Here is a 15,332-nt window from a genome sequence, read left to right as displayed (position 1 = left end):
TAAAATTTAAGTCGTTAGGGTGGGCCTTAATCCTTTATGACTGGTTTCCTGATAAAAAGGGGAGATCAGGTCACAGACAGACACAGAGGGAAGACCAAGTGAAGACACAGGGAAGATGGCGGCCATCTGCATCAAAGAGAGAAGCTTCCGAGGAAACCAACCTGCCAGCGCCTTGATCTTGGACTTCTGGCCTCCGGAACTGAGAGAGATTAAATTCCTGTTGTTTAAGCTTCCTGGCCTGTGGCACTTTGTTGTGGCCCCAGCAAACTAACACAGTGTACAACATCCAAAAGGGACACATGTTTTTGTTAAGAACGCCCCAATTAAACACAGGCCCGTACACTGCTCAGGAAACGAAATGGTGAGGACCTAAAGTAAAAAGTGGGACAAAAAAGAAACAAAAGGCACCGTGTGTTGACACTTTTTATATTTGGTATTTGTGAGTCTTTTAAAAAAATTTTTTTTTCAGGCCATTTTTTCCTTAAAAAAAAAAAAAAAGCAACCAACAGCAATACTCTGTACAAGTATAACAAACATTAGAAATATGCATCATTCCAAAATAGTTACAAGAAAATTACAGTTTTAGAGTCCATATCAACACATCCTGTTCATACGTGCCCCCGAGGGAAAAATGCTACAGTATGTCGAACACTTGGCTGCTATACAGTCTGAAAACGCAGAACTTGGACTTTTGAGGCAAACCAACATAGTCACCAAGCCTTGTTTAGCGCAGTAAGTGCAACCCAGCACTGCAAAAGAAAACCAGCCTTTTTCATCTCTGATGAAAAGCAAACATGAGTCAGATGCAAAGGTGGCCCCACCCCCAACGAGCCTCCGGCTCGACGAAGCACAACTCCAGTGCAGTCAAATCTGCCAAAGTCCACCGGAGGTCACTAGGTGCCCACAGGGAACAGACTCCCAAATGTCACTTCCCACCGGTGCCAAACGTCACTAGGTTTACCTTTGAAGGCAAACGTCCTCACTCTTGGGAGAAGGTACCGATGCCCCAAATCCCCCAGACCAACTGACCACCAACCTTCAGGCCTTTCACTGATAACTAATCCCACCCTGGCCATTTTTCTGTGTGCAACAGGCAAATAGGAAAGCAGGGGTGATCACACCATCTCCGCGATTCCGCTGGACTCCTCAGATTTTAGTTCATCGTTCCTGGGAGGCTTTGGGGCAGGAGCTCGAAAGCACCTTCTCTTTTCTATGGCCAATCCCCAGCCCGTGTGTCCTTTATATTTACACAATTATCTTCCCTTTTCAATCACTGTGCTATAAATACCCTCACCACCCCCACCGGTCCCCAAACCCAGCCCTCTTCAGGATGCAGAGAAGCATCGTGACCTTCACATGACCTGCCATGTGGAATCCAGACCTCTCTACCACGAGCCTTCCTCCCAGGACTGGGAATGACATCTGAGAGTGGCTTAGCTGGGGCTCCTGCCCATTTCCCAAACCCATACCAGGCGGAAGGAAGGAGAGTTTCTGGGGTTTTGTGTGATTTTACACAATATGTTTATAATTATTGTTGCTTTAGCCTTCTAAAGGAATTTTTGGAGCCAGTCCTTCCCTCCGATTTCTCTGTGGCAGGGAATGTAGGCAGGGCCGGGCAGAGCATCTTTGTCAGAAGTGACTTCTACACCCCCATTCCAGTGGCTTCCTGACAAGTAAAGTGGAGAGGGGCATGACCCACAGAACTGCGGCCCCGGGCAGGGACCTCCGAATGCCATCATGGAACTCTGAGAGCTGCACGCATGGAGGGGCAGACCAGTGTGAAGGTTTGGAAGCAATCTGCCCAAAGCCAGCTTCACTCAACAGCCCGGGACGGTGTGGCTTCCCTGATGCAGGCCTAAAGAGCCGAAGGCCCCTCTGAAGGGGAGTCAAGATGGCCCAACCAGGCCCGTACAACCCACTCCTCGCAGGGCCTGATGCTGAATGAACTGCTTGCCACAAGAGAGAGCAAAGGATTTGGCGAAAAGTGCAATTTCTGTGTGGGAAGTAAGTCCTCCCCAGACACTGACACGACCACCTCCTCTCCTTTTAATCCTTTTAGTACCTCAAAGGGAAAAAGGGGACAAAAGACGTACAGGCGCTAAGCCTCTGAACCGAATCAAGGGCTTTCAGTACGTTGTGGTTCACCCTCCATAACCCACTAGCACGTCCAGTCAGTTCTCAAGGTGCTAGCAAGTTGAGGAACACGGCAGCGTCGGGAGACGGGCTCCCCCAGGTCAAGAGTGACCGGGGCACCCGGAGAAGACCCCGCTCCCATTTTCACTAGGACACAGTTGTCCTGAATTTACAGCAGGATTTATTACTGTGGAAAACGGCCACAGGAATCCAGGGACTTGGTAATTCCTTCATAAGACCTTCTCTACTTCATTGCCTATAGGAGGATAAATTCAAAACCTCTTCAAAATATAACCTGAGCCACAATATATAATAAAAAGAAACAAACCCTTTCATGTTAATGCCTTGAGAAGTTTACAGATTATGTACCAATAAAATAAATCCTCATAAATTCTGAAATTCTTGGTGGATACACACCTGAAGCAAAAAAAAAAAAAAAAATTAATCTACATTAAAAAAATCAAAAGTAATTACAGCAGCAGTATAGTGAAAAGAGGTTTTAAAAATAATTACATCTTTGATACAAATTCAAACTCTGTACACCTCAATTCAAAGGAATGACTGTTTTAAGAGTTTAGTATATATATATACAGTAGATACCGATATGTGTCACTGCAGATAGACTAAAGCCAGTGGACTTTGAGGGAGGAGGGATTAATCAGACACTGTTTTCACACTGAAGTGTTCACAGATTGCCACGCTTTTAAACACACACACACACACACACACACAGACACGGACACACAGACGCACATAAAATGCCAACCTGAGTAAAACGTTACTAAAAACCTAGAGCATCATGAATCACTAAGTCACATATTGCACCTTTAAATAATCCTTCTTACCAAATACAGAAATGAGAAAAAAGGATGAAACAGGGACAAGAGAAGGAGATTATATCACTGTAGGGTTCCTCTGCTTTCCCCCACCCCCAGAAATTCTCAAGGTGATACTTGGTTTCCACTCTCACTCAACCAATGGGCTGAAAATGTGGCCAACAGAAATGTCTTTGGGGAAAACCGGGAGAGAAAGGGGAAAAAAAGAATAGAGCACGAAACATGGGGGACGGGGAGGCCTCCTCTAGTCAAATGAGAACAGGAATGTTACCGAGAAGGCTGAACCTCAGATACTAAACTACTGTTTAAATATTCCTTATATTCCAATTATGAGATTCAATACAAAAATAGAGATATCTACTGAGTTTTGCCTGTGGAAGCATAATTCAGAAAAGGCACATGTTCAAATAGAAAACCCAGGCAGAAGAGGTACCACGTACCCCTCCCGACATGATAATCATCCACAATCATGTATTTTCCATCAGCTAGATTCCAAGATACAGTAGGTAAAAATAGATCTCTGATACTTAAAATATATTCAACCCAACACAATCCTGGCTTTAGCATGTGAATCATATAAAATAGTCTTTTTTAAAAAGAATCTGTTTTGAAAAAGAAAAAAAAAATCATAGCTCACTTTTCCTGGTGTTCCATAATTCTCAAGGAAAAAAAAAAAAAAGTGAACTCATCCCATTGGTAGTCAGGAATGTAGTTGATTAACTCAACACCCATCCACAGCCCCTGACAGCCCCAACTTCTCATTTGTCATGTTCTACATGTGCAGCTTCACACCCTCAAATTAGTTCTAACAAAACAGAACAAAGAATAAGATATTAGACATATAAAAAACATGTCGACATCGGGGCATTTTCCTTCGCTGTGGGTGTGACGGTCCGGTTCACTCCAGAAAGGTTTTACTTTGGAACTAGGCGATGTAACCATTTGTCTTTCCAAACGCAGTCACTGGTGCAAGGTTTTCATAGATTGTCATTGCAGTTGTGTTCTGATAGATAAGATCTACTTTTGAGTCCTTCTGGGATCTGATGATATCCAAAACACACTGGTTGAGGAAAACATACTGGTCCTGTTAGAAAAGTAAAAAGAGAAAGCAAATGAGCAGAGGTCCCAGAGATTAGCACCCAAGGTTACTTTCAGATGACCACCACTCCCCCAAACCCATCGGCCCCACAATGAACAAAGCCAACAAGATTTTCTTGGTTAGTGAGCATGGGCGGTGTAAGGAGTCAATTGTGATTCTCAACAGAGGGGGCAGGTTAAGGGGGATAATCTGGGTAGAGTTGGGTGGGGACCACCCTCAGGCAAGCTCGTCAGAATATGCAGGTAGCCATTAAAAAAGGAAGAGGAAAAAGGTATATGCTGAAAGATATCCAGGGTGCTGTAAGAGAAAAAAAAAAAATCACAGGGCAGAATTAGATATAACATAAAATCCAATGAAAAAAAATATTCCATGTGTCAATATCCAAGATATATTAAAAAAACCTACACAACTCGACAGCCAAAAAACAATCTGATTAGAAAACGGGAAGAGGAACTTAATAGACACTTCTCCAAAGAAGACATATAGATGGTCCACAGACACACGAAAAGATGCTCAACATCACTCATCATCAGGGAAATGCAAATCTAAACCACTGTGAGATATTACCTCACACCTGTCAGAAGGGCTAGTATCAAAAAGACAAAAAACAACAAGGATCGGAGAGGATGTGGAGAAAAGGGGACCCTTGTGCACTATTGGTGAGAATGTAAATTGGTACAGCCACTATGGAAAACAATATGAAAGTTCCTCAAAAAATTAAAAACAGAAATACAATTGTGATCCAGTAAGTCCACTACTGGGTATTTACCCAAAGAAAACAAAACACTAATTGAAAAAGATATGTGAACCCCTATGTCTGTTGCAGTATTTTTTATAGTAGCCAAGATAGGAAAGCAACCCAAGCAGCCATCAATAGATGATAAATAAAGACGTGGTATAAATACGCAATGGAATATTACTCAGCCATAATAAAGAATGAGATCTTGCCATTTGTGACAACATGGATGGATCTAAAGGGTATTATGCTGAGTGAAATAAGTCAGACAGAGAAAGACAAATACCATACGCTTTCACTTATGCATAGACTCTAAAACTCAAAACAATCACACAAAAAAGCAGAAACAGACCCATAAATACAGAGAATTGGTGGTTACCAGAGGGGAGGGGAGGGGCGAGGTGGGCAAAATGGGAAAAGGGGAGTAGGAGGAACAGGCTTCTGGTTATGGAATAATTAAGTCACGGGGATGAAAGGCACAGCATATGGAATAGAGTCAATGGTACTGTAATAACCTTGTGTGGTGACAGATGGTAGTTACACTTATGATGAGCAGAACATATAGACTTGTTGAATCACTCTGTTGTACACCTGAAACGAATGTAACATTGTGTGTGTGTCATCTGTACTCAGTTTTTTTAAAGAGCACCAGCCATAACAAAAAAAAAAAAAGTACTGTGTGTGTGCGTGTGTACATGTGTTTTTCTACAGATGTACATAAAGAGACCTATAGTGATATACACAAACTGTAAGCATTGGCTACCTCTAGGGAAGAAAAAGTAAAAGAGAAAAATACATTCTATATAATCCTGTTTTGTTAGATGTCTTAATATGAACAAGTTTACATTATCTTCAAACTACAAAAAAAAAAGGACCAAGAAAAGAATTTGTGGGCAGGTATAAGATTTCTGTGTTTCTTCAAAGGAGATAAAAGACTGAGTTCTACTCTACATAATTATAGCAGGAAAAAAAAAAATCTCTTCTGACCAACACAGGAGGTGAATTCTACTCTTTCTTCCACAACCATGCTGCTCGCCCAAAAGCACACGATGTACCCAGGCCTCCAGAACATTCCCTGCTAGACTCAAAAACACAGCACATATTCATGGAGTTCTAAATTGGTACAGGGCGACAGCCTGATACAAAATTAATATTCTGCTCTCATCCCAGTCAAGACACATTCCTTCCTACAGCGTTGAAGAAGGCGATTTCCCAATATACTTGCTGAGAACATGACTTGAAAACAATGTTTGTCAGGAACATTTCAGGGAAAGCCGAATCCAACGGGTCTTACCCAACTGACATTGTAGATACTAAGCATGAAGTTTCTCAGCTGGCCAGCCATCCTCCGGGGACTATGATAATTGATGTTCTTTTACATTCACAGGGCTAGGTGAGGATACACTGCTATATGAACATTACGCCTATTTCATTCACATTGCTAACATTTGAGAAGTCCGTTTCATCAGCTTGTTTTAAGGAGGGTCAGACCTTCTCAGAAACAAAGCATGAAGATACCAGTTTTAAGAGTTTACAACCCGGAAGCCAGAGTTCAGAGAACTGCTAAGATTATTTGATGAGTTAGTGGCTGCAAGGTAAGGAATCCAGGTATGATCTTGGTGTGTACTGTTCCATTGCTGGTATCACTACCACCGTATCACCATATCGGATAATTCAATCGCAGTTAAAGATCTAAAAGAAGTCCAGTGTTACCTCACAGCCCAGAACCAGAAAGACCTAGAAGGGTGAAGTGTTTCAACACAAGTATGTGACATGATGCAACCTTTTGAAAACAGGATTGAAAAAGCGGACTGCCAAACACAGCTCAGCCTCACCTCTGTTTGCACCATTAAAGGCCTGTGCATTCGAAGGTCATACACAATCCCATACACATCCACAGTGTTCTCGTTCTCTATCTGGTAGATAAGACGATCGATGGCAATGAACGTGCCTGTCCTTCCAACCCCAGCACTGAAGAAAAAAAGACATGAACACATCACCATGGGTTACCTCTAACCTAAAATGCTCAAATGTGCATTTGTGCATGTATCTTGCTCCCCTCCACTATCAATGCCCAGGATCATGAAACATTTGCTCAACTAAAACCTCAGCAAATTGGATTACACTAGCTTGGGACTGGGACCCAAACCCTAAAGTTCATTTTGTGTCAAATATCACAAATAAAACCTCTTGCTAGAGCTGCTTGAATCTCAGTCCCATTCAAGTTATTAACCATAACCCAGGATGGCAAGTTTCATCAATTTGTTTCCCATAGGGCAACAAAGCCCCTCTTCATCTTTCCTAAATTAATTGCTTTAGCCTAAAAGCTAGCTAGTTGTCTTATTGGGCTAGAGCAGGAAGTGGGGACAAACTTTTTCTGTAAAGGACCAGATAGTAAATATCTTTGGCTTTGCACACTAAATGATCTCTTTCTGCCATTTTAGCATGAAAGTAACTACAGGCAATATGTGAACAAACAGGCATGGCTCTGTTCCAATACAACTTTATTCGTAAAGGGATTATGGTAATAGTTTCACAGGTGTATACTTGCCTCCAAACTCATGCAGTTGTATACATTAATTTATGTACAGTTTTGTATCCCAAAAAAAAAAAATGTTTTAAATAAACCAATAAAATGAACTAAAACTATGCATTTCAACTTCACTAAATAACAAACCAAAATGCTGAATGAAGAAAGCAGGTTGCAGAATGATGTCTACATCATAAAATCTGGCAAAAGCTTAAAGCTATATAAAACCACAGATATACATACATATGTAATAAAATATAAAAGCATACAAGGGAATGATTCAGATCAACTTTAGAACCACGTTTAACTGTGTAAGGACACTGATAAGTAGCAACTTTATATCTGGAACATATTATTAACAAAAAGAAACATGGCCTCATGCCATAGTTTATTAGATTATTACTCTATATTTTTGTAAGGTTGAAATATCTTTTTTTTAATTTTTTTTAATGTTTATTTATTTTTGAGACAGAGGGAGACAGAGCGCAAGAGGGGGAGGGGCAGAGAGAGAGGGAGACAAAGAATCTGAAACAGGCTCCAGGCTCTGAGCTGTCAGCACAGAGCCCGATGAGGGGCTTGAACCCACGAACCGTGAGATCATGATCTGAGCCGAAAGTCAGATGCTCAACCGACTGAGTCACCCAGACACCCCTAGGTTGAAATACTTTATAAGAAAATGTCATAGGGGCACTTGGGTGGCTCCGTTGGTTCAGCATCTGACTCTTGATCTCGGCTCAGGTCATGATCTCACTGTATGTGAGTTCAAGCCCCGTGTCAGGCTCTAAGCTGACAGTGCAGAACCTTCCTGGAATTCTGTCTCTCCCTCTCTCTGCCCCTCCCCAACTTGTTCTCTCTCTCTCTCTCTCTCTCTCTCTCTCTCTCTCTCTCTCAAAATAAATAAACTTAATAAAATGTTATAAGTAAGATATAAATTAGAATATATTATAGTCTTAAAAAAAACACAGGCAACCTACCAGATCTGGCCCATGGTTATAGTTTGCCAACCCCTGTTCTAAAAGCCTCAGGGCTTAGGGAATAAGTCCATGGTCCCTTATCCAAACCTTTCTTAAATTTCCAAATGCCTGTTGCATTCCCTCTCACGCCTTGCTTTTCTAAAGTGTCCTCATTTATTGGGGCGCCTGGGTGGCGCAGTCGGTTAAGCGTCCGACTTCAGCCAGGTCACGATCTCGCGGTCCATGAGTTCGAGCCCCGCGTCGGGCTCTGGGCTGATGGCTCAGAGCCTGGAGCCTGTTTCTGATTCTGTGTCTCCCTCTCTCTCTGCCCCTCCCCTGTTCATGCTCTGTCTCTCTCTGTCCCAAAAATAAATAAACGTTAAAAAAATTTAAAAAAAAAAAAAAAACTATTAAAGTGTCCGCATTTATAATGGCGTTTGAAATCGGTCCTACATGGAGCACCATCTGCATACCTGCAATGCACCAGAATGGGAGACTCAGGAGGACTCTGCTTCATGTAGTCACGGACAAGGTACCGAAAATTGATGAGCAGGTCGGTGGTGTCGGGAACGCCGTGGTCCGGCCAGGAGGTGAAATGAAACTGTCGCAGAGGGTGACTCTCACTTGTCTGGAGCTAAGAACCCAGGAAAGAGAAAAGGGCACGTGAAATGGAGCAGCATCCGAAGGCTGGGCCGCATGGGATAGCTGACAGGTAGCTACAGAGGAGTGGTTACAACTAACAACTGCAGTGTTACGTTGGTACAGCAACTGAGAAAGTGCTTGCTCACCAAATCCCCACAATGTGCCCAAGAGGGAGGGTTTATCATCCCCTTTAAAGATTCTGAAAAGTGAATCAACTCCCCCCACTCAGCCTAGATGCACTACAAGTGCATCATCCTCTGATCCTGAGTTCAGATCTTCCTTTCCCACTACAGGTGCCTGCCAGTAATGCACTCACAGTCTCACAGTCCTATATCTACACCTTCTTAGAGCTTCATGAAGCCCGTCCCTGAGCCCACATGGGAAGGTCATCAACCAAAACACCAAAAATGAACTATACTGATGCAACTCTGATAATCAGAACCTTTGGGGCGAGAGCTGCCTCACAATCTGTGAGCCTTCCGGAGAGTCTCACGAAGCGACAGGCAACTGGCGAGCACCAAGGAAGTATTTAGAATTGCAAGAGTTTGAGAAAAGACCATCCCTCCTCAAAGGAAAAAAAAAAGAAAGAAAGAAAAAGAAAAAGAAAAAAGCATCTATTTCAACATCAGACAACAGGAAGTGGATCTCGTTATAACAGTTAGTTATGACACAGACTAGTTTCCTACCGCAGATTGAAGCATGTACCTTTTGTCATCGGAACTCCACCCAGGCTGGGCCATTCCTGCCCTGGATTCAAGTGTTCTCACTACGTCCATCCCTGGCACTGACCTCACCCACGTACCTACATCTGGACTGCAGGCATTTCCATGTCCTTTATGACAGCTACCTTTTGAAGCTTTTTTGTTTTGTTTGTTTGTATATATGTTATAAAAGGAGTGTATTCGCATTGTTCAAAACATGGAAAAGAGTAGAGAAAGGGGCAGAGTGAGGGACAGGGTACTGGGAAGTCTCATACACACAAAGGTGACATTCACAAATTTAACCGAAAGTGCTGATCCAAAGAAGGACAGCAGTTATGTGAGATATGGAGAGGAAGGGGTGGGGGGAGTTCAGACCTTTCAGTATTTATCTCTGTAGAGGGGCAAGGGGGCTCAGGTTAGGGGTGGCAGTCAAAGGAAACTTTTAGTTCTATCTGTTGCCTTCCCGCTTTTAAAAAAGAAAATAGATCTGGGGCACCTGGGTGGCTCAGTTGGCTAAGCGTCCAACTTTGGCTCAGGTAATGATCCCACAGTTCGTGGGTTTGGGCCCCACGTCAGGCTCTTATACTGACAGCTCGGAGCCTGGAGTCTGCTTTGGATTCTGTGTCTCCCCCTCTCTGCTCCTCCCTTGCTTGAACTCTGTCTCTCTCTCTCTCTCAAAAATAAACATTTTTTAAAAAAAAAGGAATGGATGCATGCATTTTGTGTAATCAAAAATTACTATTTTACTAAATGCTCTGTGGCATCCTGGATTCGATCCACAGGATCGGGCTTTAGCGGAAACAGGAACAGGAAAGGGCTTTAGCAGAAAAATGTGAAACCCAAATGAAGTCTGGAGTTTAGTTAACAAAAATGGTAACAGTCACGGTAATTTTCTTTAAATAATGTAGACAATTCCACCCGTGATTCCCCTCTTTAAATAATGTGGATTCCCCTCCACAAGGGCGAACCCCTAGCACTGAAAGCAACAAAGGATAATCCAATCTGTTTTAAATGGACGAAATCTATAGAAATAAGTATATTTTAAGGGCTTCTCAACCACTATTATCAGCGTGTGATAACAGCTTGGGCAGCACTTCCAGAGGAGGAATTGAAATGTTAACTGAAACCAGGACATCTGAGGCACAGCCAATCAGTAAAGAATTAATACTTCTGTATCCGTGCCTTATGGAATCTTCAACCTAACCTACCAGCACCCCCATAAAAGTCAACACCACTGAATCTACTCCCAGGCTTTTCTTTTGTGCACTATTCACAATATGCATAAAATTTTGTCTGCTGGTATGTTTCACTTAATTGCATTCTCACATCTCCTCATGGTAATTATGCAGTCTACACAGCCATCATTTCTAATAGCTAAATAATGATACACTGCGAGATAACCTATAGTTTAGTTATCCATCCTCCAAAAGCTAGAAATTTGCACGGGTTCTAAATTTTCCTCCATTAGAAATAGTGCTGAGACTCCTCTTTGTGAGTAATAAGCCTTGCCCTATATTTCAGATTATCTCTTTAAGACAGAGTCTCAAACTTGGAACCCCCAGATCAAAGGACAGTGGTCATTTTTATGCTTCCTATATCAACTGCAGAAGGGTTATACCAATTTACACGCCCACCAAAAGATATCAATGTTGCTTCATTGTCCCTAACCACCCTTAAGAAAAAAGGCAGGGGCACCTGGGTTAAGCCCAGTGGGTTAAGCGTCTGATTCTTGATTTCCCCTCAGGTCATGATCTCACGGTTCATGAATTCGAGCCTCGCATCGGGCTCTGTGCTGACATCGTAGATGGAGCCTGCTGGGGATTCTCTCTCTCCCTCTCTCTCTCTGCCCCTCCCCCACTGATGCTCACTCTCTCTCTCAATACAAATATATAAACTTTAAAAGAAAGAAAAAAAGGACACATAATCTGCCTACACAATGTAATTGGATTTTTCAAATAACCTTTGGGGGTTAAGGCCATGTGCATACGCCCTGAAATCCAATTAATGTAACTGCTCTCATAAACTGCTCCCAAGGCACACTGCCATTCCTGGTAACACATCTGCAAGTAAATAATCCAAAAGGGCCTTGATTTGTACCAAAAACTCTATGAGCAAGTCACCTGAAGATAGAAGGAACAGTTACTGCTGCTGATCCATTCTCTTACGATCCATTTTGTTTAGGAATAATTTATGGGGGGGGGGGGGGGGAAGGAAGGAAGGGGGAAGGGAAAAGGGAAAGGGGAAGGAAGGAAAGGAGGAAAGGAGGGAGGGAGGGAGGGAGGAAGGAAGGAAAGGAGGAAGGGAGGGAGGAAGGAAGGGAGGAAGGAAGGAAGGAAGGAAGGAAGGAAGGAAGGAAGGAAGGGGGAAGGGGGAAGGGAAGGGAGGAAAGAAGGGAGGGAGGGAGGGAGGAAGGAAGGAAGGAAGGAAGGAGAGGGAGGGAGGGAGGGAGGGAGGAAGGAAGGAAGGAAGGGAGGAAGGGAGGAAGGGAGGAAGGGAGGAAGGGAGGAAGGGAGGAGAAAAAGAAACAGACTGACAAATAGAACAAACTGGTGGTTGCCATATGGAAAGTAGGTCAGGGGATGGGTGAAATAGGTGAAGGGGCTAAAAGGTACAAACTTCCAGTTATAAAATAAATAAGTCACAGGGATGAAAAGTACAGTGTAGGGAATATAAATGCTATATGGTGACAGATGGTGACTACACTTATTACAGTGAGCGCTGTGTAACATGTATAATTGTTGGGTCACTGTGCTGTACCGCTGAAACTAATATAATATTATACGTCATCTATACTTCAGTGAGAAGAAAAAAATAACTTATGAAATTTCTCAATACAGTAAAGCTAAAGAGTTGCCTTAGAGTGTATGTAGATAGTTTTATTCCGTAAAAAGAGAGCAAAAGTATTTTTCTGATGCATAAAAAAACATATTGGTTAACATCAACCTAAAAAGTATCACCCCAAAACTAATATATAGTCATCTTTTCTGAGACCTATCCATCTCGGCCTCTTACTTACATTTTTCACTGTGAAGTCTCTGATGGTCCACTGTGGAAGAACAATTTCTGAGGTCATTGCCACAGTTATGTCCCCATAGTCCTGAGCTTGCTTGGAGGGCCAGTATTCCTCACATTTGGTCTAGAATAAAATTGCATTAAAAAAAAAAAATTGGGTCACATCGTCTGTCATCACTAAAGCCTCAAAAGGGAGACCAGATATTGAAAACTGGCATCAGAGGCTGGGAGTTCTGTTTGACTCCCAAAACTGTTTTTTCATTTACAATTATTGCCAACTCTTTTAAAATTGGGAGGTTTCTCATAAAAATGCAGACTTCTGGCTTCTCTTGAGAAATCAGAAGATCCGGCCAACACTGAGCCCCAATTTCTGCATGAAAATGGACTTAGAGGGGCGCCTGGGTGGCGCAGTCGGTTAAGCATCCGACTTCAGTCAGGTCACGATCTCGCGGTCTGTGAGTTCGAGCCCCGCGTCAGGCTCTGGGCTGATGGCTCAGAGCCTGGAGCCTGTTTCCGGTTCTGTGTCTCCCTCTCTCTCTGCCCCTCCCCCGTTCATGCTCTGTCTCTTTCTGTCCCAAAAATAAATAAACGTTGAAAAAAAAAAAGAAAATGGACTTAGAGCAGAACAGACATTGTCCCTTGTCTGGGGACATCGTGTCAGCCAGTTCCACTTGGCCCCTAGAGCAGCCAGTCCATAACTATTCACTGGACTAAATTCAGACTGACCCATAACCCCTTGCAGCTGGAAGAAACGAGGACTTCGCCCAATACTTTTAGATCCACGCTAATTATAATACAAATACAGACACCAATAAAGAGAATCAAATCAAATCACTCTGGGCCTTTGATTTTCATAAGCTGGTGGGCAGATGTGAACAGAAATAAAAACCAGGAGGGGCGCCTGGGTGGCTCAGTCGGTTAAGCGGCCGACTTCAGCTCAGGTCATGATCTCGCGGTCTGTGAGTTCAAGCCCCGCGTCGGGCTCTGTGCTGACCCCTCAGAGCCTGGAGCCTGTTTCGGATTCTGTGTCTCCCTCTCTCTCTGACCCTCCCCCGTTAATGCTCTGTCTCTCTCTGTCTCAAAAATAAATAAACGTTAAAAAAAAAAAGAAACAAAAATCAGGAAACATCGGTTCTCCACGAATATCCAAATCCCCAGATTTGGTAAATGATTACACACACACACACACACACACACAGTCTCCCACTCTCTCTCTCCCTCCCCACCCCCTCTGAGAGGCATACTCTACTGCAGGTGGCTTCCAATTATCTAACTTCTGCAGGTGGCTTCTATTATCTAACTCACCTGGGAGGTCTGTTTTGCTTTAAAAACAGATGCCCAGGCCCCACCTCCAGAGCTGCAGACTCTGGTTGGGGACCTGTATTTTCAAGAAGATCCCAGTTTCTAGATCACTGCTCCCAGAAAGAACACACGTCTTGGACACTCAATGACATAGACCTGATGCTCAGCTCAGCCTCTTCCCAGCTGGGTTTCTGTTGCCACCCTGTAGGCAAGTTCTTAAACTCTCTGAGCCTCAGTTTCCCCATCGATACAGTAATTATACAGGAGGGTTGTTATAGGAAAGAAATAACATAAATGGAGTATCTAGTGCAGAAAGCTCACTGCCTCCCTTCCCTTTTCATCCAGAGTCAGTAAATCTACTTCCCTCCTGACTTTCGATACACAAGGGTGCACCTAGGTTCATTCTCTTCATGTTCTCCATTAATTTAACTATGTCATGTTCATTTGTCTAACAGATATTTAACAGAATGTTCCATGTACCAGGCCTGAGCTCCACAACACCATAAAGTTTATCTGCATTCACAAAGTTCTTTTGTTTGCACAACAGCCTATTCTCCGGATGCAAGGAGGTGGTGGAACCCAAGCTTCTATATCGCAAGCCCCGTGAAGGTGGGAACCAGTTCTTACCGTGTTTTGTGATCTTTCCCTCCCCCAGCTCCAGCCCCTAGCAGAGCACCTTACACATACTTGGGGCAGGATAAACATTTAAGTTAAATAAAGAACATTAAAAGAGGTTTCGGGGCACCTGGGTGGCTCAGTCGGTGAAGCATCCAACTCTTGATTTTGGCTCAGGTCACGATCTCACACTTCATGAGACTGAGCCCCATGTTGGGCTCTGCGCTGACAGCGTGGAGCCTGCTTGGGATTCTCTCTCTCTGCCCTTCCCCTGCTCACACACACTCTCTCTCAAAGTAAATAAACTTAAAAAAAAATTTTTTAAAGGGGCTTCAATGGGTTCCCACAACCACCCAGGGCAGAACTGCTCCAAGTGCGCACTCCAGAGCAGCAGAAGCAGCCGCACCAAGAACTCTCCAAAATGCAGTTCTGGGGATCCCAGCCCAGACTGCCCGAACCAGAAGCTCTGGAGGCAGAACCACCCTCCAGGGGATTCTGATGGACTTTCACGTCTGAGAAGCACTGGCCTAGGGAGTGAATTCCTATTCCTCAAGTAACAAACCCACAGGAAAACATTCCCAGAGCAACGTTAGGTCCTATTCCTTGGGTACAGAATTTCTGAAGTCAGCCTGTGTCTTTCAGGTCTTCTTAGATGCATTTATGGAGACATGGGATTTTATTACAAGAAGAAATCTTATCTTTGGTGGAAGCAGCCGGGGGGTTTCAGGCCATCACAGGGGAGAGGGGACTGCTGAGGTTTATCTGGGGAGAAG

At 43.5% G+C, this 15,332-nt stretch overlaps 1 protein-coding gene across 3 annotated transcripts in view; it reads right to left on the bottom strand.

Moving 5' to 3' along the window:
• Positions 1-408: 408 nt before the first annotated feature.
• PTPRJ (protein tyrosine phosphatase receptor type J) overlaps positions 409-15,332 on the bottom strand; it is a 55,126-nt gene continuing 40,202 nt past the window's right edge. For all 3 annotated transcript variants that reach the window (XM_043582515.1, XM_043582513.1, XM_043582514.1), the window contains exons 20-23: positions 12,647-12,766; positions 8,761-8,921; positions 6,640-6,775; positions 409-4,053 (exon numbers count right to left, since the gene is read on the bottom strand). In XM_043582515.1, the coding sequence (XP_043438450.1) occupies positions 3,895-4,053; positions 6,640-6,775; positions 8,761-8,921; positions 12,647-12,766 (576 nt within the window). In that variant the 3' untranslated portion in view covers positions 409-3,894. The remainder of the gene's footprint in view (positions 4,054-6,639; positions 6,776-8,760; positions 8,922-12,646; positions 12,767-15,332) is intronic.

This window comes from Prionailurus bengalensis, chromosome D1 (genome assembly GCF_016509475.1).
Source record: "Prionailurus bengalensis isolate Pbe53 chromosome D1, Fcat_Pben_1.1_paternal_pri, whole genome shotgun sequence".
Classification (NCBI taxonomy): domain Eukaryota; kingdom Metazoa; phylum Chordata; class Mammalia; order Carnivora; family Felidae; genus Prionailurus; species Prionailurus bengalensis.
Note: the sequence above shows the minus strand (reverse complement) of the source record. Positions and strands in the feature narration are given on the sequence as shown.